The sequence below is a fragment of the Piliocolobus tephrosceles genome, chromosome 1 (assembly GCF_002776525.5).
Source record: "Piliocolobus tephrosceles isolate RC106 chromosome 1, ASM277652v3, whole genome shotgun sequence".
In the NCBI taxonomy this organism is placed as follows: Eukaryota; Metazoa; Chordata; class Mammalia; order Primates; family Cercopithecidae; genus Piliocolobus; species Piliocolobus tephrosceles.
In genome coordinates this window covers 24,045,036-24,065,485 of record NC_045434.1, presented here as the reverse complement: position 1 = coordinate 24,065,485, position 20,450 = coordinate 24,045,036, and the positions used below count along the sequence as shown (strand labels likewise).

General features: G+C 38.0%; 1 protein-coding gene across 4 annotated transcripts in view; it reads right to left on the bottom strand.

Moving 5' to 3' along the window:
- Window positions 1-20,450, bottom strand: part of POU2F1 (POU class 2 homeobox 1) — a 199,705-nt gene that overhangs the window by 72,942 nt on the left and 106,313 nt on the right. For all 4 annotated transcript variants that reach the window (XM_023207073.2, XM_023207076.3, XM_023207075.2 and 1 more), the window contains one exon: window positions 18,874-18,939. In XM_023207073.2, coding sequence (XP_023062841.1) covers window positions 18,874-18,939 — 66 coding nt within the window. The remainder of the gene's footprint in view (window positions 1-18,873; window positions 18,940-20,450) is intronic.

Below are 20,450 nucleotides of genomic sequence, written 5' to 3'. Positions count from 1 at the left end.
ATCCACCCACCTCAGCCTCCCAAAGTGCTGGGATTACAGGTGTGAGCCACCATGCCTGGCCAACATTAATCCCTTTGAGTCCAGAAATTAAAACACAGATAATACTTTTTTTTTGAGACAGAGTTTCGATTTTGTTGCCCAGGCTGGAGTGCAATGGCATGATCTCGGCTGACTGCAACCTTGGCCTCCTGGGTTCAAGCGATTCTCCTGCCTCAGCCTCCCGAGTAGCAGGGATTACAGGCATGCACCACCATGCCTGGCTAATTTTGTATTTTTAGTAGAGGCGGGGTTTCTCCATGTTGGTCAAGCTGGTCTCGAACTCCTGACCTCAGGTGATCTGCCCACCTCGGCCTCCCAAAGTGCTGGGATTATAGGCGTGAGCCACTGTGCCCAGCCTAACACAGATAATACATTTTCTTTCTTTTTTTTTTGAGAAGGAGTCTTGCTCTGTCGCCCAGGCTGAAGTGCAGTGGCAAGATCTTGGCTCACTGCAACCTCTACCTCTCGGGTTCAAGCAATTCTCCTGCCTCATCTGTTCAGGACCTAGCTACATCTGAAGGAAATCATGACACTTTAAAAAGAAAAAAAACTGTCTTTTGCAATGTCAGTTCCCCAGGTTCTTTAGCTAAATGCATGGAAATATATTTGTTACTACAGGTCTCAGACCAAGTATCAGAATCACATGGATGACAAAATAGAATTAAATCAGAGTAAGAAAGTTGGCGGCAGAGAACTGAATTTTCTGGAACCCTGGAAAATATTTGTAAATAGCCGATTTCCAACAAAAGAACAAAAAAGATTCATTCTCAATGGAGACCAAAATCCTGAATATGTAAAAAGGCAAGGTGTTCTTTTTAGTCTCTGATCTGATATGACCCTACTTGCAGGGGGCAAGGGAAACTACATTAAGCATAGCACACCTGTTCTGACATGACTTTGCTTCCCAATAATACTTAGTATCATTGGCTTATTAGGAACTTAATCTAACTTGACGTGTATGTAATCGTTTCTTGTGAATCAAAACTCACCTGAAAGCCTATACAATCTTTATTTTTAATCTACTCCAAAGCAATGAAGACTTGAAATATGAATATAAAAATATTCCGCTGTTTTCTTAAATCTTAGCCGATTGATGTGTTCATGTTTACAATCCAGAAATTTCCCTTCCCTTGAATGAACAGTTTTACCTTTATAAGAAATGACTTTGGATAAAATTATTATGCCTATTACACAAGACTTATGACTGAATCATCTATTTTGAAAGAAACAATTATTTTTGCTTATGTGCATTTTCTATTTTTATATAATTATTTAGGAATAAACAACAATAACAAATGAGAACCAGGAATGTCATATAGCAAAAGATCCTACTGTAAAAATTAATGCTGCATTCAATAAATATTTATTGAGAATTGATATTCCAGATGCTGAGGTTATAAAAATGATTATACCACAGTCCTTGCTCTTAAGTAGTTCTCGGGCCTATTCATTAATTGATTAATTCATTCAAAAAACACTTATTGAGCATATACTGTGTAGCAAGCACTGTTCCAGGTGTCAAGAGATACAGCAGTGGAGAGACAAAAATAATGTCCTTCATGGAGCTTACATTCCAGTTGGGAAATGGATAATAAAAATGAAAAAATATTGAGTATCAGATAGAAATAAATGCTATGGAAAATAAAGAGAAAAAGGGACAGCGAGTCTGATTGGGGTACATAGGTAATGCATTTATGAATTCCATATTCATAAAAATATATATACAACATGCAAAGTGTCAAACAGACACCACATAGGCTACTGACAAGAACTTTACAAAGGAGACTTTAAGGGGAAAGGGAGAAAGCAATATCAGGGAAGCTTCCTGGAGACAACATTTCCTATGAATCTTAAGAGGATGAGATGGAATTAATTGGAAAAGGTTGAGTGAGGGAAGAAAATACCCGGCATTTCTATACCAAAAGTAGAAGACACCATGGCCAAGTTAAAAAATTAAATCTAAGAATTTTAACAATTTTAAATACTCTGTTAGGTCCTAGGGTTACAAAGGTAAGTCATATTCCCTTACCACAAGGAGCTCACAGTTAGGTTTGGGTGGCAGACAAGTAAGTCAGTCATACAAAAGACAAGCAGTATAAAAAAAAATACCTATGAAAAGCGGTATCTAAAAAAAGTGGAAGGTAGAACACAAAAAAGAATAAGGTACTGTCACTGCCCTCAAGCCAAGCAAAGCAGAACACTTACTTGCTCTAAGAAAGGTACAAAGAGTTTTGAGAGATTCAGTGTGGCTAAGATGTAGGAGAAATGAGGTGATACAGCTGGTTCAGGGTAAGAGAATAAGGCACAACCAACCAAGGTGAGAAAAGTCAAACATCTAACTGCTTAGATGTAAACACAATTTATTATTGCCCATTCTCGTCTCATTATTACAAGATATTTTGACCATAAGAGCGAGGAAAATAATACACAAAAATGTTGGAAAAAAGAAGGTGGTTTCAGTTTTTATTATTATTTCCTGGGGAAAATGAAGAGCTGTTGCTACTTTTTAAAGTATATTATCTAATCCCATTAAAATGGCTGTATTTTTTTTTTTTTTTAAAGAAAGTAAGTGTTGGCAGGGACGCAGAGAAACTGGAATCCTTGTACATTGGTTGTGGAAACATAAAATGGTTCAGCTGCTATGGAAAAAAGTTTGGCGGTAATTCCATGTTTAACTATTTGAAGGACCATCAAAAAGTGAACCCAGCAACTTCACTGCTAGACATACAGTCACGTACCATATAAAGACATTTCCATCTGCAACAATAGAACCATATGATTATAATAGCCTATTTTTACTGTACATTTTCTATGTTTAGATACACAAATATCATTGTGTTACACCTGCATACAGTATTCAGTATACTAACTGTACAGATTAGTAGCCTAGGAGAAACAGGCTGTATCATATAGCTTAGGTGTGTCATAGGCTATACCATCTTGGTTTGGGAAACATACTCTATGATGTTCATACAATGGTGCATTTCTCAGAATGCATCCCTGATGTTATGCATGACTATATACCCAAAAGAAATGAAAACAAGTACTCAAACAAGTCCATGTACATAAATGTTCACAGCAGCATTATTCACAAGAGCCAAAGAGAATGCAAACAACCCAAATGTCCATCAAGAGACAAAGGGACACCAACAAATTGTGGTATATCCATATGATGGAATATCATTCAGCCATAAAAGGAATAAGTACCGATAATATGCTATTACATGTATGAACCTTGAAAACATCATACTCAGTTAAAGAAGCCCATACACAAAAGGTCACATACTGTATGACTCCATTTATATGAAATACCTAGAATAGGTAAATTGATAGAGACAAACTATAGGTTAGTGCTTGTCAGGGGCTGGGGAGAGGGGAAAATGGACAGCAACTACTTAAGGGGTATAGGGTTTCCTTTGGGGTTGATGAAAATGTTTTGGAACTGGATACAGTGGTAGCTGCACAACACTGTGAATACACTAAATGCCACTGAATTGTTCATTTTAAAATAGTTAATTTTATGTTACGCATTTCAACTCAATATAAAAAAGAAAATAAAAGACTCTGCAGTTCTGGTATAAATCTGAGAGTTTCTGCTCTACTGGCTTACTTTCCTAGAGCAGCCAGTCTCATCTGTATAAATGGCTGCTGATTATCTGTTATGAAATGCACCCCTGCTGGAACTGCACATGAAAATAAGATTAACAATTTCTTGAATAAGGGCCTGAGAGATTTTAGAACATGAGTTTGTGAAGGCTATTTTTCATCACCCAGCAGTTATATTTTAGACAGTACTATACTACATTTTAATGTGTAATGAAAATCCTACTACTTCAATTAAACTTACATAATAAAGAGGAAAAGTACATTATTCACATATTTCTATTTACAAGTAAATTTAAGGCAGTCGAGGCAAAATTACCAATAGCCTAAATTTCAGACACCCTATAGGAAATAATGACAATATCTGTGCCCGTCACTACATCACCTTGATAAGCAAGGACAAATTCCAAACGAAGTTCACAGAAAGTCAAGCAACCACAGGACATAAATAATGGCTAAAAGATCTTTTAGGAAAACTTAGCTACTACTCATTTTTTAGCGTGTTTGCATGGAGAGCGTTTCTTCCATCTTGAGTAGCCATAAAATGGGAAGAATCTGGGATAATGGAAATCCCAAAAGAGAATCACTTATCACAGAAACAAAACCACAGAAAGATTCTAAGCCACCACAAAAGTAAGAAGCATAATCAAAATTTATGACATAGATCATCCATAACAGGGATCCCCAACCCCTGGGTTGAAGACTGGTGCCAGTCTGTGGCCTGCTAGGAACAAGCTGCACAGCAGGAGGTGAGTGGTGGGCAAGCGAGTGCTATTGCCTGAGCGCTGCCTCCTGTCAGATCAGTGGTGGCACTAGATTCTCACAGGCACGTGAACCTTGATGTGAACTGTGTATGTGCAGGATCTAGGTGGTGCACTCCTTATGAGAATCTAATGCCTGATGATGTGAGGTGAAACAGTTTCATCCCTCACACCATCCCCTATCCCCCGTCCATGTAAAAACTGTCTCCTATGAAACCAGTCACTGAGGCCAAAAAGGTTGGGGACTGATGATGTATAGAATGGATGGGTATTATCTATCTGCTAAAAGTCTCCACAGTGATTGTACTTGATGGTAATGATTGGATTGTATATCCTTTACTTCCTAAGTAATAATAGTTGTGTATTTTTAAAATTACTTTTACACATCACCTTAGATATGAATGCATTATCAGTGATGCATGACAAGATTTCTATAAGTGGCTGTTAAATTGTTAAGTCTATCTGGATGAAAGACTCAGTTAAAACAGATTTTCATTAACATTATTCTTTTCCTTAAAAAACATCCAGGGTCTCACTCTGTCGCCCAGGCTGGAGTGCAGTGGCGCGATCATGGTTCACTGCAGCCTTGACCTCCTAGATTCAAGCGATCCTCCTCCCTCAGCCTCCCAAGTAGCTGGGACCACAGGCATGTCCCACTATGCCCAGTTAATTATTATTATTATTTTTTTGTCGAGATGGGGGTCTTACTATGTTGCCCAGGCTAGTCTTGAACTCCTGGGCTCAAGGAATCCTCATGCCTTAGTGTCCCAAAGTGTTGGGATTACAGGTGTGAGCCACTGTTCCAGGCTCTTAACTTTCTTCTTAATTGTAGAAAAATAAATGTCTTATGACTTACCAGCTGTTGAGACTGTTTTTCTTTCAAATAACTTAAATATTGAACATAAATGAAATATATTTGAAGACCAAGAAAACAGAAAGACCTTATTTTAATATCCTAAAATATTATTAATATTTTTGTTGGTGGAGAAAATTACCAAACATTGACCTTGCTCCATCTCTGTTCCGCCTGTCAACCTAGTCAGAGGCTCCCTTGTTCACTCATCTTTCCCTGTAAGATGTGAGCCAGTTAATTGGTAGCAGCTTCCTGTCTTCCTCAGAAACACAATGAATGCTCCTTACCTTCTGAGTTTATCTGATGTCAGCGTTCCTAGCTTGGATTATGACACTTCGCTACAAATCCTGCTGATACTGTTTATTTTAATCCTAGACTTCTTTATTGCATTCTATTCCCAGTTTTGTTTTCCCTGTATCACAAAGAAATCCCTAATTGACTGTTCCTAATCCTCTCTAGACTGCTTTCTTACCTTCCCTTCTGCCTAAAAACTTATTCTCTGAATCTGTCTTTACCTCCTTCACTCTCGCATTTGTCACTTAAAAAACAACAAAAAAAGAAATCTTCTACTTTAGGCTACTTCAGTCACCAGGTGCTCTGAAACCCAACACCTTCCCTTTCCTCAAAACTGGATCCCTGATTTATCTGTTCTTTCTTATTTATTTACTTTAAGTTCTGAGATACACAGAACATGCATGTTTCTTACATAGGTACATGTGTACCACTGTGGTTTGCTGCACCTATTGACCCATCCTCTAAGTTTCCTCCCCTCACCCTCACCCCTGGTGTGTGATGTTCCCTTCCCTGTGTCCATATGTTCTCATTGTTCAACTCCCACTTATGCGTGAGAAAATGTGGTGTTTTGTTTTCTGTTCCTGTGTTAGTTTGCTGAGGATGAGGGCTTCCAGCTTCATTCATGTCCCTGCAAAGGACATGATCTCATTCCTTTTTATGGCTGCATCATCTGTTCTTTCTTTGCAACCGCCCTCCTACACTGGCTCTTCTACTTTAGCATCTAAACATATTCAAACTGCTTCACTAGGAGGCCCTTCTAACCTCCCCTCCCATTCTTTCCTTCTCTATCATCCCCCCCCCTTCCTCCTAATAGATAGCTAACACTGATGGTGAATGGACCGACCCATGTATCTACTTGCTTTCCATGTATACATCAATACTATTAGATGGATTATTACTTATCTCCATCTTACAGCTAAGAAACACTCTGACATGAAAAAAGTGGCCGGGCGCGGTGGCTCAAGCCTGTAATCCCAGCACTTTGGGAGGCCGAGACGGGCGGATCACGAGGTCAGGAGTTCGAGACCACCCTGGCTAACACGGTGAAACCCCGTCTCTACTAAAAAATACAAAAAGCTAGCCGGGCGAGGTGGCTGGCGCCTATAGTCCCAGCTACTCGGGAGGCTGAGGCAGGAGAATGGCGTAAACCCGGGAGGCAGAGCTTGCAGTGAGCTGAGATCCGGCCACTGCACTCCAGCCCAGGCGACAGAGCGAGACTCCGTCTCAAAAAAGAAAAAAGTAACTTGCCCAAGGTAACACAACTGGCAAGTGAAAGGAGCAGGATATGAATCCATGTGGTTTGATTTCAGGGTCTGAGCTCTTAACCACTATGATACATGGCCCCATTACAGCTTCCATTAAAAGAGTTGCCTACATTTATCATTCCCTTTCCTTTACACAACCATTCACTTTCTTAACCACAGCAATTTCTTTCCAAATCACTTCACTAAAATCGTTAAAAGGCCCCCAGTAACTACTAATTGTCAAACTCAAGGGTCACATTTTAAGGCTCCTATGGCAAGACTTCACCACACTGAATGCTAACTCCATGAGCTCATGGTCTGATTCACATCTGATCTCCATGGTTGTTATTTCTTAGTCTACTTAAGCACTGTCCAATAGACCTTTCTGTGATAATGGAAATGTTCTATTATATGTACTGGCCAGTATGGTAGCCACTAACTACACGTGGCTACTGAACACTAGAAATGCGGTTAGTATGATTGAGAAATTGAATTAATTTAATTTAATTTAAATTTAAAGAGCCACATGCAGTCAGTGTCCATTCTACTGGAGAACGAAGGTATGGACTCTTCTTCCTCTGCCAACCCTTTCAACACCGCAGAAGAGCTCCGTCCTTGGTCCTCTTGGCTGATTTCACTCTCCTCCCAGTATCTCTCTCCTAAACATCTCCCTGTTAAGAACCTTACACCTCTCCTCAGGAACCTATCTCTATCTTCAATTGCCCACATCTTCACCTGCAAGCACCAGAAGGCACCCCAAGTACAACATTTTCAGAACTGAAATGTTTCATCACCTGTCAAGTCTACTCCCCAACAGTACAGTTCCTACTCAGAGGATGGTATCACATCTCTTCCAGCCCCAAGGCAAATACAAGTATTCATTTTAAATTACTCCCTTTCCTTCCTTCCTTTAAAAAAAAAAAAAAAAAAAAAAAAAAAAAAACGGAAAAAAAACTCCCTCTCAATCTCTTCTCCTCTTCCCTTCAACGGCTCATTAAATTTGACCCCTAGCTTCTATTGCCACTGCTCTAGGCCAGGATGCTATATAATGGATCTAATTGAAAGAATAATGGAGTCTAGTTTTTGGCTTCAAGCAAGATGTAAAGTATAATACGGCTGGAAAATTCTTTTATACCAAAAATTATTTAATATCTGTTAGAAAAAAATGAAAAAAGTAACACGACATAAAACTAAGCTGCTTTCTAAGGGAGAAAATTATAGACAATCTCTAATAATCTGTGCCTAAAGCAGTATTTTAGAAACAAATCCTCTCTTTACTGTTCTGGATTTCTATTAGTAATGAACAAAAATGGATACTACCTTTAAAATTCTAAATTTGTTACTGGGTTATCTCATGGCAAAAAGATCAATTGCTCATTCAGTCATTTAACAAAAGTATAATCTTAATTCAGATGTCACTTGCTATTCTCACAGCTTCGGTAATTATAGCACCCTTCTTCCCCTTGACCCCCACCCCTGACCTAAAGTTTTAAAATCCCCATGTGCACCAGTGGGCAGAGCCAGGGCAAGCTTCTTAATATGTACTGATGAGATTCTTGTAGACACCATATACTGTAACTGACATCTATCAAATCAAACACTACAGGGAGGTCTATCTTTCCTACAGGTATTTGATATTTCCTTCTAAACCACCAAGATCCCTCACTGAGCTCCTGAGGCTCTCTGGAAACGCTTCAGCCACTTTCAATGACCCACTAATTAAAAATCTGCTAGGAAGGTACTCCAAAAAAAAAATCAATATTTCTACTCTCAGGCTTATAAGAGCGTCTTGGCCAGTGCAGAATGTAGTCTACACAATAAAATATGTAATAAATTTTAAAATAATAATAAAAGCAGTAAGAATATTAAAAATGGCTTCTGAATAACCGTAAGTTCAAAAGGAAAATAATCCTTAAGTGTCTGAAACTTGCAAATGTTCCATTCTGGTTTAACAAGAACTATATTGAGGCCTATTTTGAGGCTTCTCTGGAAAACACTGGTATTTTATCTGGAAATTATTTCCAAAACTAGTGCTGGTTCAAGGCATCAAGTTGTTAGATTACTATGAAGAATAGTAAGTATATTCACTGGTACCCTGGTCTTTCAGGATTCTCTCTCTCAATCTTGGAGGAAATGATATCTGATCATGCTCTTTTAGGAATATAATGTCCTAATGCCAGCCATAGCACTAGTAAATCCCACAGAATTAATAACATCACTGGTTACTAGGAGCTTTGGATGACAATATTTTTGGAATACTAGTCCATAAATAGTATTCCAAAAACGCTATTGTATTTACGTATATTAAGTTACATTAATAAATTCCTTTTGAATTCTCATTTGCCTGAAATATAGTGATATTATCCTGGGGAAAAATCATTTTGATATGAACAGGAGACAGGGAAATATTGGGTTCCCCAACAAAGGCCCCACCCTCAAGGCTGGAAACCTGTGGTCCTAAATGGGAACAGGCATTCCTATTTTTGCACCCAAAAGTTGCCTTTTGGCCTGCCATGCCCTGCTATCGTGTCTCCATATAACCCCCAGACCCTGGGCTCCAGAGGACATGAACAGTAGAGCAGAAGAACAGCAGAATAGTGTGGCAGAGAGAAAAGAAGGAATGTCTGAATGTTGAGAGGAATTCAGCTGGCGGCGGTCGAAGAGGAGATATCAGTCACTGGATGGGCAAATTCCAGGGAAAGATCATCTTCCCATTCCATTCCCCTTCCAGTTCCTCAACCATCCCACTAAGAGCCACCTCCATCACTCAACAAAATCCCTTAATTCATCCTTCAAGTCCATGTGTGACCTGATTTTTCCTGGATGCTGCACAAGGACTTGGGTACCAACAGGATCACTGAGCTAACACTTAAGCTGTCTGTGGATGGCAAGGCTAAAAAGAGTACACTGAAACAAGTGCCCACTTGGGCTTCGGGAGTTGCAGACACCCACCCCTAGACACTACCATGTGGCCGGAGCCCAAAAAGTGCTTACCAACTCCTGCACCTGCCAGTTTGTGTGCTCCCCTTCCTCTAAGAGGTTTGAGCGTGTGGCAGCCAAACATACAAGCCACTCGCTGTCGCATGTCCTGCAAGGGGGGTCAGGGAACTCTCCCCTTTCAATTCAAATGAAAAAAGCAAGTGAAAAAGGAAAGGATAGGGAAGCCTTGGATCTACCTATCATAATTCAGATGAAAAAAGACAGTTGACTGACTGTAAATTCATTACAACAGATGAGTCAGCTGCTTTAAAAGAAAACAATTTTTCACATTACAAAACAAATCAGAAAATCTTATTAAATATATTAACATTTATATTAAAATATAGTATTTAAATATCTATCCTTTTTACCTTCATTATAAAAAATAATTATAATAAACCAATTGTAAGTTTTCAAAGACAATAATAAGCAAAAGGTAATGGTAATGGCTGCAATGAAGTCTGAAGAACTGGAATACTGTCTAATTCTGTGAATGACTAAAAGATAAAGGATCTAGAAATCAGATGACATAATGGAAAGCTTGTAAAGGAATTAGAGACATTTAGGACAGAGTTCTTCCCCCATCTCAGTTTTGACTGTTTCTTCATACTGAACATATATATTGCCTAGCATCATAATGATTTAAACTCTACCCAGCCTGTAAGATACAATTTCAGTTCCACCTTCTCCAAAGCCTTCTCTGATCCTCCCAGCTAGAAATACTTTTCCCCTACACTGAATTCTCATGGGTTCACATATACTTCTCATGAATCTTCTCGATTTCTGTTATATTACATTTTCATGTATGTTTTCTCTATAAGAAAAATTTATTGAGAACAAAATCAGTATTTTATTCAACTTCACTGATGTTAATTAGTACTGTATCTTGCGCATTGGAGACAAAAACGACAGGCCAGGCATGGTGGCTCACGCCTACAATCTCAGCAGGAGGCCAAGGTAGGTGGATCACTTGAGGCCAGGAGTTCAAGACCAGCCTGGCCAATATGGTGAAACCCAGTCTCTATTAAAAATACAAAAATTAGCTGAGCATGGTGGCGTACACCTGTAATCCCGGCTACTTGGGAGGCTGAGGCAGGAGAACTGCATGAATCCAGGAGGTGGAGGTTGCAGTGAGCTGAGATCATACCACTGCACTCCAGCCTGGACAACAGAGTGAGACTCTGTCTCAAAAAAAAAAAAAAAAAGAAACAACATAGCTCAAAGGGTAAAAGAATGGTTCTGGGCTGGGTACAGCTGCTCATACCTCTAATCCCAGCACTCTGGGAAGCCAAGGTGGGTGGATCACCTGAGGTCAGGAGTTTGAGACCAGCTTGACCAACATGAAGAAACCCCATCTCTACTAAAAATACAAAATTAGTCAGGCATGGTGGCGCATGCCTGTAAACCTAGCTACTTGGGAGGCTGAGGCAGGAGAATTGCTTGACCTTGGGAGGCGCAGGTTGCAGTGAGCCAAGATGGCGCCATTGCACGCCAGCCTGGGCAACAAGAGCGAAACTCCATCTCAAAAGAAAATGGTTTTGCTCCCCTTTATAGCCATCTGTGTGACCTTCATTAAACGACTAAACATCTCTGAGCCTCAACTCCCTTATTTATTAAAAAAAGACCCTCATTTATAAAAAAAAAAAGAAAAATAATGTTTCATGAGGTTTTTATAAGGATTAAATGAGATTATCTATGTAAAATGTTTTAAATCGAGTAAATACTTAATAAATGCTAGCCACTATCATCATATTCTAGTACAAATGATTATAATAAATTGTTTTATAATAAATTACTACTTTATAGTAAATTAATTTGTAATAAATTGTCAAATGAATGGAAAAGAGTTAAAATGTGACAGTGACTTCCAGAAGAGCTTTAATTTCTTAAAAGATGAGGAACTCCTAAGGGCAAAATTCAAAAAAATGTAGAGAACAGAGTTGTATAACCACAGAACAGGTAACATCAGGAAGTACTGTGTTCTGTGTCAGTGCATGAACCCAGTCACAGGGCAGATAACCATCTGTCAGGAGTACTGATAAAAGAGGTCTGTCTTTTGAGTTAAAAGTGTGCAAAACTTTAATATTTGTCCAATATTCCTTTTTCCCTCAATATTTCTTTACATCAAAATAATTGTTTCAGTTTTTCCTACCAAACCTTGTAAAACTTTAAACAACTTTTTCACTTTTCCAACTATCATCTAAAATAGAGTTGATAAGGTTGAATTTAGGAAAAAAATCTCGTGCTAAAGCAGAACAACAGCCCATCAAAGATGGGCCTAATAATCATCCTAATCTCTGGAAGCTGTGAATTTGTTACCTTACACAGCAAAAGGGATTTTGCAAATAGAACGAAGTTCAGGATAGTAAGTGTCCTTCAAAGAAAAGATGGGGACAGGAGAGTTAGAGAAGGAAATATGATGATGGAAGCAGGGTTGAGGGGAGGAGGGGGACAGGAAAGGGAGGGAGGGAAACAGATTTGACGATGCTATATATCTGACTTTGAAGATGGCGGAAGGGGCCACAAGCCAAGGAGTGCAGGTGGTCTCCAGAAGCTGAAAAAGAGAAGGAAATGGACTTTCCATAGTACCTCCAGAAGAAATAAAGCACTTATAACACTCTAATTTTAGGACTCTGACCTCCCAAACTGTAAGATAATAAGTTTGTGTTTCGTTTTACCCAGCAATTCTACTCCTAGGTATATATCCCAAATAATTGAAAACTGGGACTCAAACAGATACTTGTACATCAAAGTTCATTGCAACATTATTCATAATAGCCAAACAGTAAAAACAATCCAGCTGTCCATTAACAGATGAATGCATAAACAAAATGTAGTATATACACACAATGGAACATCATATAAAAAAATAAAGTTTTGATATATGCTACAACATGGAATAACCTTGAAAACATAGAATAGAGTTTACCAAAGGTTGAGGACAGGGAGGAATGGGGAAATATCATCTTTCCCAAGGGAAGTATCCTTGTGCAAACAACTATGTTATAAAAAATATTACCACTCCCTTCTATCTCTTTCTTTTTTTGTGATAGGATATTATTTTGGCAAAATAACCCAATGTCCCATTTTCTTCATTCCTGAGTTTGGACTGCTGATCTAGGCTACAGAAAGGTTACACAGTTGAACCCTGAACAACGGAGTCAAGGGTGTCTACCCCACAAACAGTTGAAAATCTGCATGTAACCTTTGACTCCCACAAAACTCAAATACTAATAGCCTACTGTTGACCAGAAGCCTTGCTGATACCATAAACAGTTGACTAAAACATATTTGTATATGTAGTATATACTGTATTCTTACAGTAAAGTAAGCTAAAGAAAATCCTAAGTGAGATAAAATATATTTACTATTCATTAAGTGGAAGTGGATCATCACAAAGATCTTCATCCTTGTCTTCATGCTGAGTAGGCTGAGAAGGAGGAACAGGAGGGGTCTTGCGGACTCAGAAATGGCAGAAGACAAAAAGCTGGAAGGGGAGGCAGGAGAGGCAGGCACACTTGGTGTAACTTTATGGAAATACACTGCAATTTCTGACTTTTTTGCTTTTTCATTTGTCTAAAAATGTTTCTATATGCTACCAATCCTTCTTCCACCATGTGCTTTAGTTTCAGTGCCCATATCATAAAAGGGTCCATGCTGTAAAAGAAGGCAAAAAGTAGTCTTTAATAGGATATAGATAGGGCTGTCCTGATCATAAACCTGACTGTATCTGCACAAAACAGTACTGTTAGCCTATTCCTTCCTGCTTTAAATCTTGGTGCACTTTCATGTCTTTCCTTACTAATAAATGTCCTTTGTGGCATTTTTTCCCTCTCAGAATAGGGTACTTTTGTCTGCATTAAAAATCTGATCAGGCAGATATCCTTTCTCTTCAATGATTTTCCTTCTTTCACCTTTTTTTTTTTTTTTTTTTTTTGTGGCGGGGCAGGGGGTGGGTAGAGATGGGGGTCCAGCTATGGTGCAATTGCAGGTGTGAGCCACCACAGACAGCCTTCATTGATTTTCTCCATGACATCCGAGAACTTGAGGTCTGCTGCCTCTTCTTCGGCAGAAGCTGCTTCTTCCACTATCCTGACATTTTTAAAGCCAAACATCTTTCTAAAATTATCAAACCATCCTTTGCTGGCATTAAATTCTCCAGCTTTGGATCCTTCACCTGCCTTTTAAGTTGTCATATAATGACTGTGCTTCCTCTCAAATCACATTAGAATCCAAAGGTATCTCTTTCTTATAGCAATCCTGCACCCACATAAAAGCTGCATTTTCTTTTTTCTTTCTTTTTTCTGAGACAAGGTCTCATTCTGTCACTCAGGCTGGATTGCAGTGGTGTGATCTCAGCTCACTGTATCCTTGGCTGCCCAAGCTCAGGTGATTCTTCCACCTCTTCCCCCAACCAGCTGGGACTACAGGTGTGCACCACTACACCTGGCTTTTTTTTTTTTTTTTTTTGAGATGGAGTTTTGCTCTTGTTGCCCAGGTTGGAGTGCAATGGCCCAGTCTCGACTTACTGCAACCTCCTCCTCCCAGGGTCAAACAATTCTCCTGCCTCAGCCTCCCAAGTAGCTGTGATTACAGCTACACCACGCCTGGCTAATTTTTTTTTTTTTTGTATTTTTAGTAGAGACAGGGTTTCACCATGTTGGTCAGGCTGGTCTCAAACTCCTGATCTCAGGTGATCTGCCCACCTCAGCCTCCCAAAGTGCTGGGATTACAGGCATGAGCCACAGCAGCCGGCTTAATTTTTTATATTTTTAGTAGAGGCAGGGTTTCACCATGTTGCCCATGCTGGTCTCGAACTCCTGGGCTCAAGCAATTTGCCTGCCTTGACCTCCCAAAGTCCTGGGATTACAGGCGTGAGCTACTGCACCAGGCCTGTATTTTCAATGAAATAAAAAAGTATTTAGCAAAAAGTTCAAGCTTTTCATATCTGCTGGTGTAGCTGCAGTGAAGGCTTCAGGAATTTCCTTTTCTTTTTTTTTTTTTAAATAATGGGCCTTACCCTTAATTTATTTATCTTGAAATGGAGGGCAACTGTAATTGCAGACCTCAATCTGTAGTACTCATCAAGTAATTCAAATTTTTCCTGTAACGCCATGACTTGCCTCTGCTTTGGGGAGCACTTCCAGTACCACCAGTGGCACTCTGTATAGGTCTTACAGCATTATTTAAAGTTTAAGTTATCGCACTAAACAGGATGCAAAATACTCAAGAACATAGAGAGATCACTTTTTACTACAATACGCAATTTACTGGATGAACTGTTCACTGTGACGTGATTAGGGTCACATGGCATTTTAAATGGATACTCACAATACTTGAGATCATTGCAATAGCAACAAGAGGTGGCAACAAAATTATTATAGTAGTATAGTAGGTAATGCAGTTAATTTTATCCAATTGTGATTTAATACTGCATTGTTTACATTTGTTTCTAATTATCTAGACTGTGAATGGTGCCATGTATGTGATCTTCCAGTGTCTGTATGCATAAGTTTTGATACATTTTAAGTTTTTATAATTTTAATAGATTTGTGGTATTTCACAGTAATAAATGATAAAACAGCATATTATCTACATATATTTAATGCATTAATTACATACCTTTTAATTTGTTTCAATATTTCTAAATATTTCACAATTCATTTGTAAGTTTTTCCAAATTGCTGCAAATCTCAAAAAAATTCCAACATATTTAACGAAAAAATTTGCATATAAGTGGAGCCATGCAGCTCAAATCCATGTTATTCAAGGATCAGCTGTATAACTATGTTGGCTGAATAAGCTAATTTATTTTCTTTGAGCCTGACCCTCAACAGGCTTATCAACCCTTTTTATAAATCCACTTAACCTTATAAGCGTACTTTAACAATTATGACATAAAGTATACATAATAAAGTGGCTCTAGCCACACACCTACAGTAAGAATTCAAAAAACAGCAGCTGCTGCCATTATTATTACTATTATCCCTACCTTCCTCTCAGATGACCGCCTCAACTACTTTAATGAGAAAAATAAAGCAATCTGATGTGAATTATTGCTGTTTTGCTTCTCCCTTCCACTTCACTTTTCTCCATTATTGTTTAACATTTGCTGCTTCTTCCCAATTTTAGAGACACGGGGTAGTCTCTTTTCATGTTCAGAGTCAACCCTTCATTCTGCACTTCTGATCCTAGACCTCCAGCCCTCCCTTGGTTCAATTAATTGTATTTCTTTCTCCACTCTCTTGCTCCCTGATGGTTCCTTCCACCTGACCTACAAACACACTCAAATTTCCTCAAAGAAACTCCTAATTAACACCACTATGGCACTTTTCTGTACCCCCTCTTGAATTATTTACCATAATCTATCCAGAATCAGTTATTTATCTGTCTTATCTCTTAATGAATTGTTAACTCATTAAAGAGGGTTATTTCATCTATTTGCATTGTACATCCTAATAATACTGATTATAGTACTTTATACATAGAACAGACACTTACTGAATACATTTTTTTAAAAACCTAAACTATAGATTTTCTGCAAACATATTTGACAGAAAGTGCATCATTTGATTTTGCTTCTCAAATAAATCACTGACAAAAGAAAGGCACAGAATTAACGTATCAACACAATCTTAAAATAATTTTACAATATCATTGTCCTTAAAGTCTCACAAAATTATTACAACTGTAAACATTTCAGAAAAAAATGATCTACACAAATGTATTCTGAATGCAGAAATTGTGAGGCTTCAGTTTTATTATAATGCTAAGGGTTCTTTCCTTTAAACATTTTACTTGCTTTCATAAACTACCAAGAAAAAGAATAGTTAACTAACAATTCAAGAGTCTGAAGATTGATTTGTTATATGCTTAAATAAAAATCAATTTGTAAGCATGTAATCATCTAAATAAACTGTAATTTTATATCTAATATATCAAACATGGTAAGTAAATATGCAAAGTCTATGATAGGAACGAGTCTGCCACACATTCTATATTAAAACAAGGCAAGAAATTCACAAGACTGTTACCACAAGTGCTCCAGTCAGAACTTACCTTATACAGGTCTCGACACACACGTGTTGCTTAAATTTTCAGTTTTATTTTATTGCACTTCATGGGGAAACTTACATGTGGGCTGCGAATCCTAAATCTGCCTTTATTTCCTGGCTGGTTTGTGCCTCAATTTCCTATAATTTGAAATAATGGTATCTAACTTGTCAAAATAATTTAACTTTAAATCAGGTAATGCACACAGAGTTCAAGACCAGCCTGGCCAACATGGTGAAACCCCGTCTCTAGTAAAATACAAAAAATTAGCTGGCCATGGTGGCTGGTGCCTGCAATCCCAGCTACTCGGGAGGCTGAGGCAGGAGAATCACTTGAACCTGGGAGGCAGGGGTTGCAGTGAGCTGAGACCGCACCATTGCACTCCAGCCTGGGCAACAAGAGCAAAACTCCATCTCCAAAGGAAAAACAAAAAAGGTGTTGTAGTTGCTCAATAAATGGTAACTGCTATTACAGCACTAGCATAAAAGTAGATAACACGGATGTCCATGGAGTCTGATGTAATTAGTATTTTCAGTGTTTTCCAATCATTCTGCTTCTCTTCCCTTAGGGGAAAAAAAAAGTATGTTTCTTCTTTGAAGCTGTTCTTCAGGCACAGGTGTCCTGCCCCCCACCCCACCCCTAGTCTCTCATGGGGATCTGCTGCCCTATTTCTCTCGGCAAACATTTCCCACACCTAAGTTAGCTGGCTGAAGCACTGGCCCTGGCATAGGAACCAGTGCTAAACAGGAAAGAAAGATGGAGTCCAAACAGGGGACAGAGAAATAACAAAAAGGAGACTGTGGCTGACAATTCAGACAGAATGCAATGCTGCCCTTTCCCTTCTCAAGAGATACTACAGAAGTCTTACTTGGCCAGCCTCAGTAAGAGTACTATGAAGTATGTTAAATACAACAGGGGTGAACATGGAAGCCCCACAGCTCAGTTTCACATAAAGAGGTAGGTACAGTTTAGAGATTAACATAAACATCTCCAGGTATAGGACAGTTTACAGCGAAAGACATGTAGGCAGGAAAACTGCTACATTAGTCCAGCTCGGCCATTTACCACAAATTAAGAGTGCCTTTCATTCTTACCATTGCCCATAGTTAAGCATTTTTAAAATGATAAGTCAAAAGGGATCCCTCTCTGCAAGTGAAAAACCTAGTTTTTAGAAGCAAGTACTTTCTGTGAATCCTTGCCCATAACTGTCTTCTTATTTGGTTTAATATTTTGATTTATGGCTTTACCAGAAACCAGGGAAGTCCCTGTATCATCTCTGGTAGATGATAAAGATACACAGTCTTATACCCTCTAAGCAATATACCGACTCAAGAGTATGAGCCGTGGAGACAAACCATCTTTTACGGATTTACCTTTCTCTCATGGGGCCTCAGTATTCTCATTTATATGATAATTTTTTCTTGACAAAAGGTTTAATGAAGTATAATTTTTTTTAATTACCAAATAAAAGAATGTATTAGAAATAGGTGTTTATAATTACTTACTGATACTATCATAACTTTTAATATAATTTATATCAAAGGTAGGGCAGATAAAATTTACTATTTTGATTAACATCTGTAAGAAAAATAACATTTTACTGAATGTTTACTGTGTAGCTGGCATTTGGCTTAACATGCCACATATATTATCTTCTTTAATACACACAATGACCTGAAATATATTATCCTCATTTTGTAATTGAATAAATTAGGTCTCAAAAAGATTGGGGAAATTGGCTAAAGTCAGCTAGTAAGTAGTAAACCCATATTTCATACCCAAAACTATCTGAGCCAAAAGACAATTTTCCTAACTTCTGCACAGTTTGTCTGATAGACAGAAGCAAAACAACAAAACTGCCTGCAGAAGGAAGTTAGGTAATCTTAAACAAACATAATCCCTCCCAGTTCCTAAAGGACCAAATCATATTTGACAACTCAATACTCAAATTAGTCTGTGTTTGCCAAATACGAGTCCTAGTTACCTGGAAAGTTTCTTCTTTGTGCTCTACTGGAGTTAATTAAAAGGTAGATCAGAAAACTCTTACCTGTGTTGCCATCTCCACTCTCCATAGATGGTTTACTGGTTTCTGACGGATTGTTCATTCTTGAGTCTGCAATAAATCAGAGGTGAATGAGGTTTTTAAAAAACTGGGGATGGAGATGGGATTGAGGAGGCAAAACTGTGGCAGAAAAAAGGGTTAACTAATGTTATAGTCATATAGTTTAAGAAGACCCAGTGTATACATGTCTGGCTAAAATACTAGAAATTGTAATAAAAGGTTATCTGGAAGAAATTCAAAATTCCCCAGACCCTGAAGGGATTCACAAATAAACTCTTTTTAAAGAATTTTAAGATTCTTTAAAGAAAGACAGCAAAACTGTAACCTGAAAAAAATTAGAAAGTCTGATATGTAAAAGGAATAAATGCTTTGTAACATGAAGTAAAACTGGAAAGGGGGGAAGCACCTCACAAAATAAAATGTTATTCCCAAATAAAGTATCTTTTTCTATATGCAATGATATTCATTCATTATAACTAAAACAACCCACTGGTAATCTTGATAATAGATGGGACAATAACTCAACCTATGAACTAAAAGAAAACACGTCTAAGATAAATTATCTCCAAATTTACTCCCCTCCCCAACCAAACTAAACAAGTCAAAGTGAGAACATATTAAATTCATACCTCAACTATAAACCTGCACAAGAAGTTGTACCATAAGGTGTAACAGATATATCTAATAATTTCAAAACTGCAACACAACCACACCCACTTAAAGTAATACTACCTCAATATCCTAAATGAAACTGCTAATTTGAGTTTATCATTTCTGGGTTATCTATTTAAAGAAGGTTTATTTCCACAGTAAAAAGTTTTCATCAAGCAATATTAGGTATTCCAGAAAATACATTAAGAGAAAAGACAAGAACTCTGCTTTCCTTCTAACTCTTTGAAAGGGTAAGAAACAGAATATACATAAATGTATCTCTTATTCTACTACTGTAAACTCAAACTTAGAATATTTATAATCAAACAAGTTTACTGTCAAATAAGTTCTGCCTTTCCCCCCATTAACTTATTTAGTGGTTAAATAAGTTAAGAATCATTTAACTTTAGTTATTAACAGAGAACAAATGTTTAAACTATATTGTGTTTTTGTCCAAAGAGCACATTTTGTCATCTGCTTAAACATCTAACTAGGAAATCAAAACGATCACTAGATAGAATTCTCAACCATGTTCTTCACAGTGGAATTATCCCCATGCACAACAGATGATAAAAAAAAGCAGGCGTCTTTCTTTTACAAGTTTCATTTCCAACAAGAAGATGTGTAATAGCTTTTCTAATACAGTAAGTTTCTGCAACTGATGCTTGTCTTATGGGCTAAGGCAGTTCTGTCATAACTTTGGTTTGGTCTTCTGATGTTCAAAGGGTTAAAATTCATATGTTTGTGGTCATAAATGAGGGCAGTTCTACAACTTCCTTCTCCTCACTGTCCAGAGAAATTTAAATATCATCTGAAAGCATACTAAGGTTTGAAAGGAACAGGTGTACAACTTAGTGAAAAATCAGCTTTCTGAATGACAACCAAAATCTCATGAAAGTCAACAGAGATCA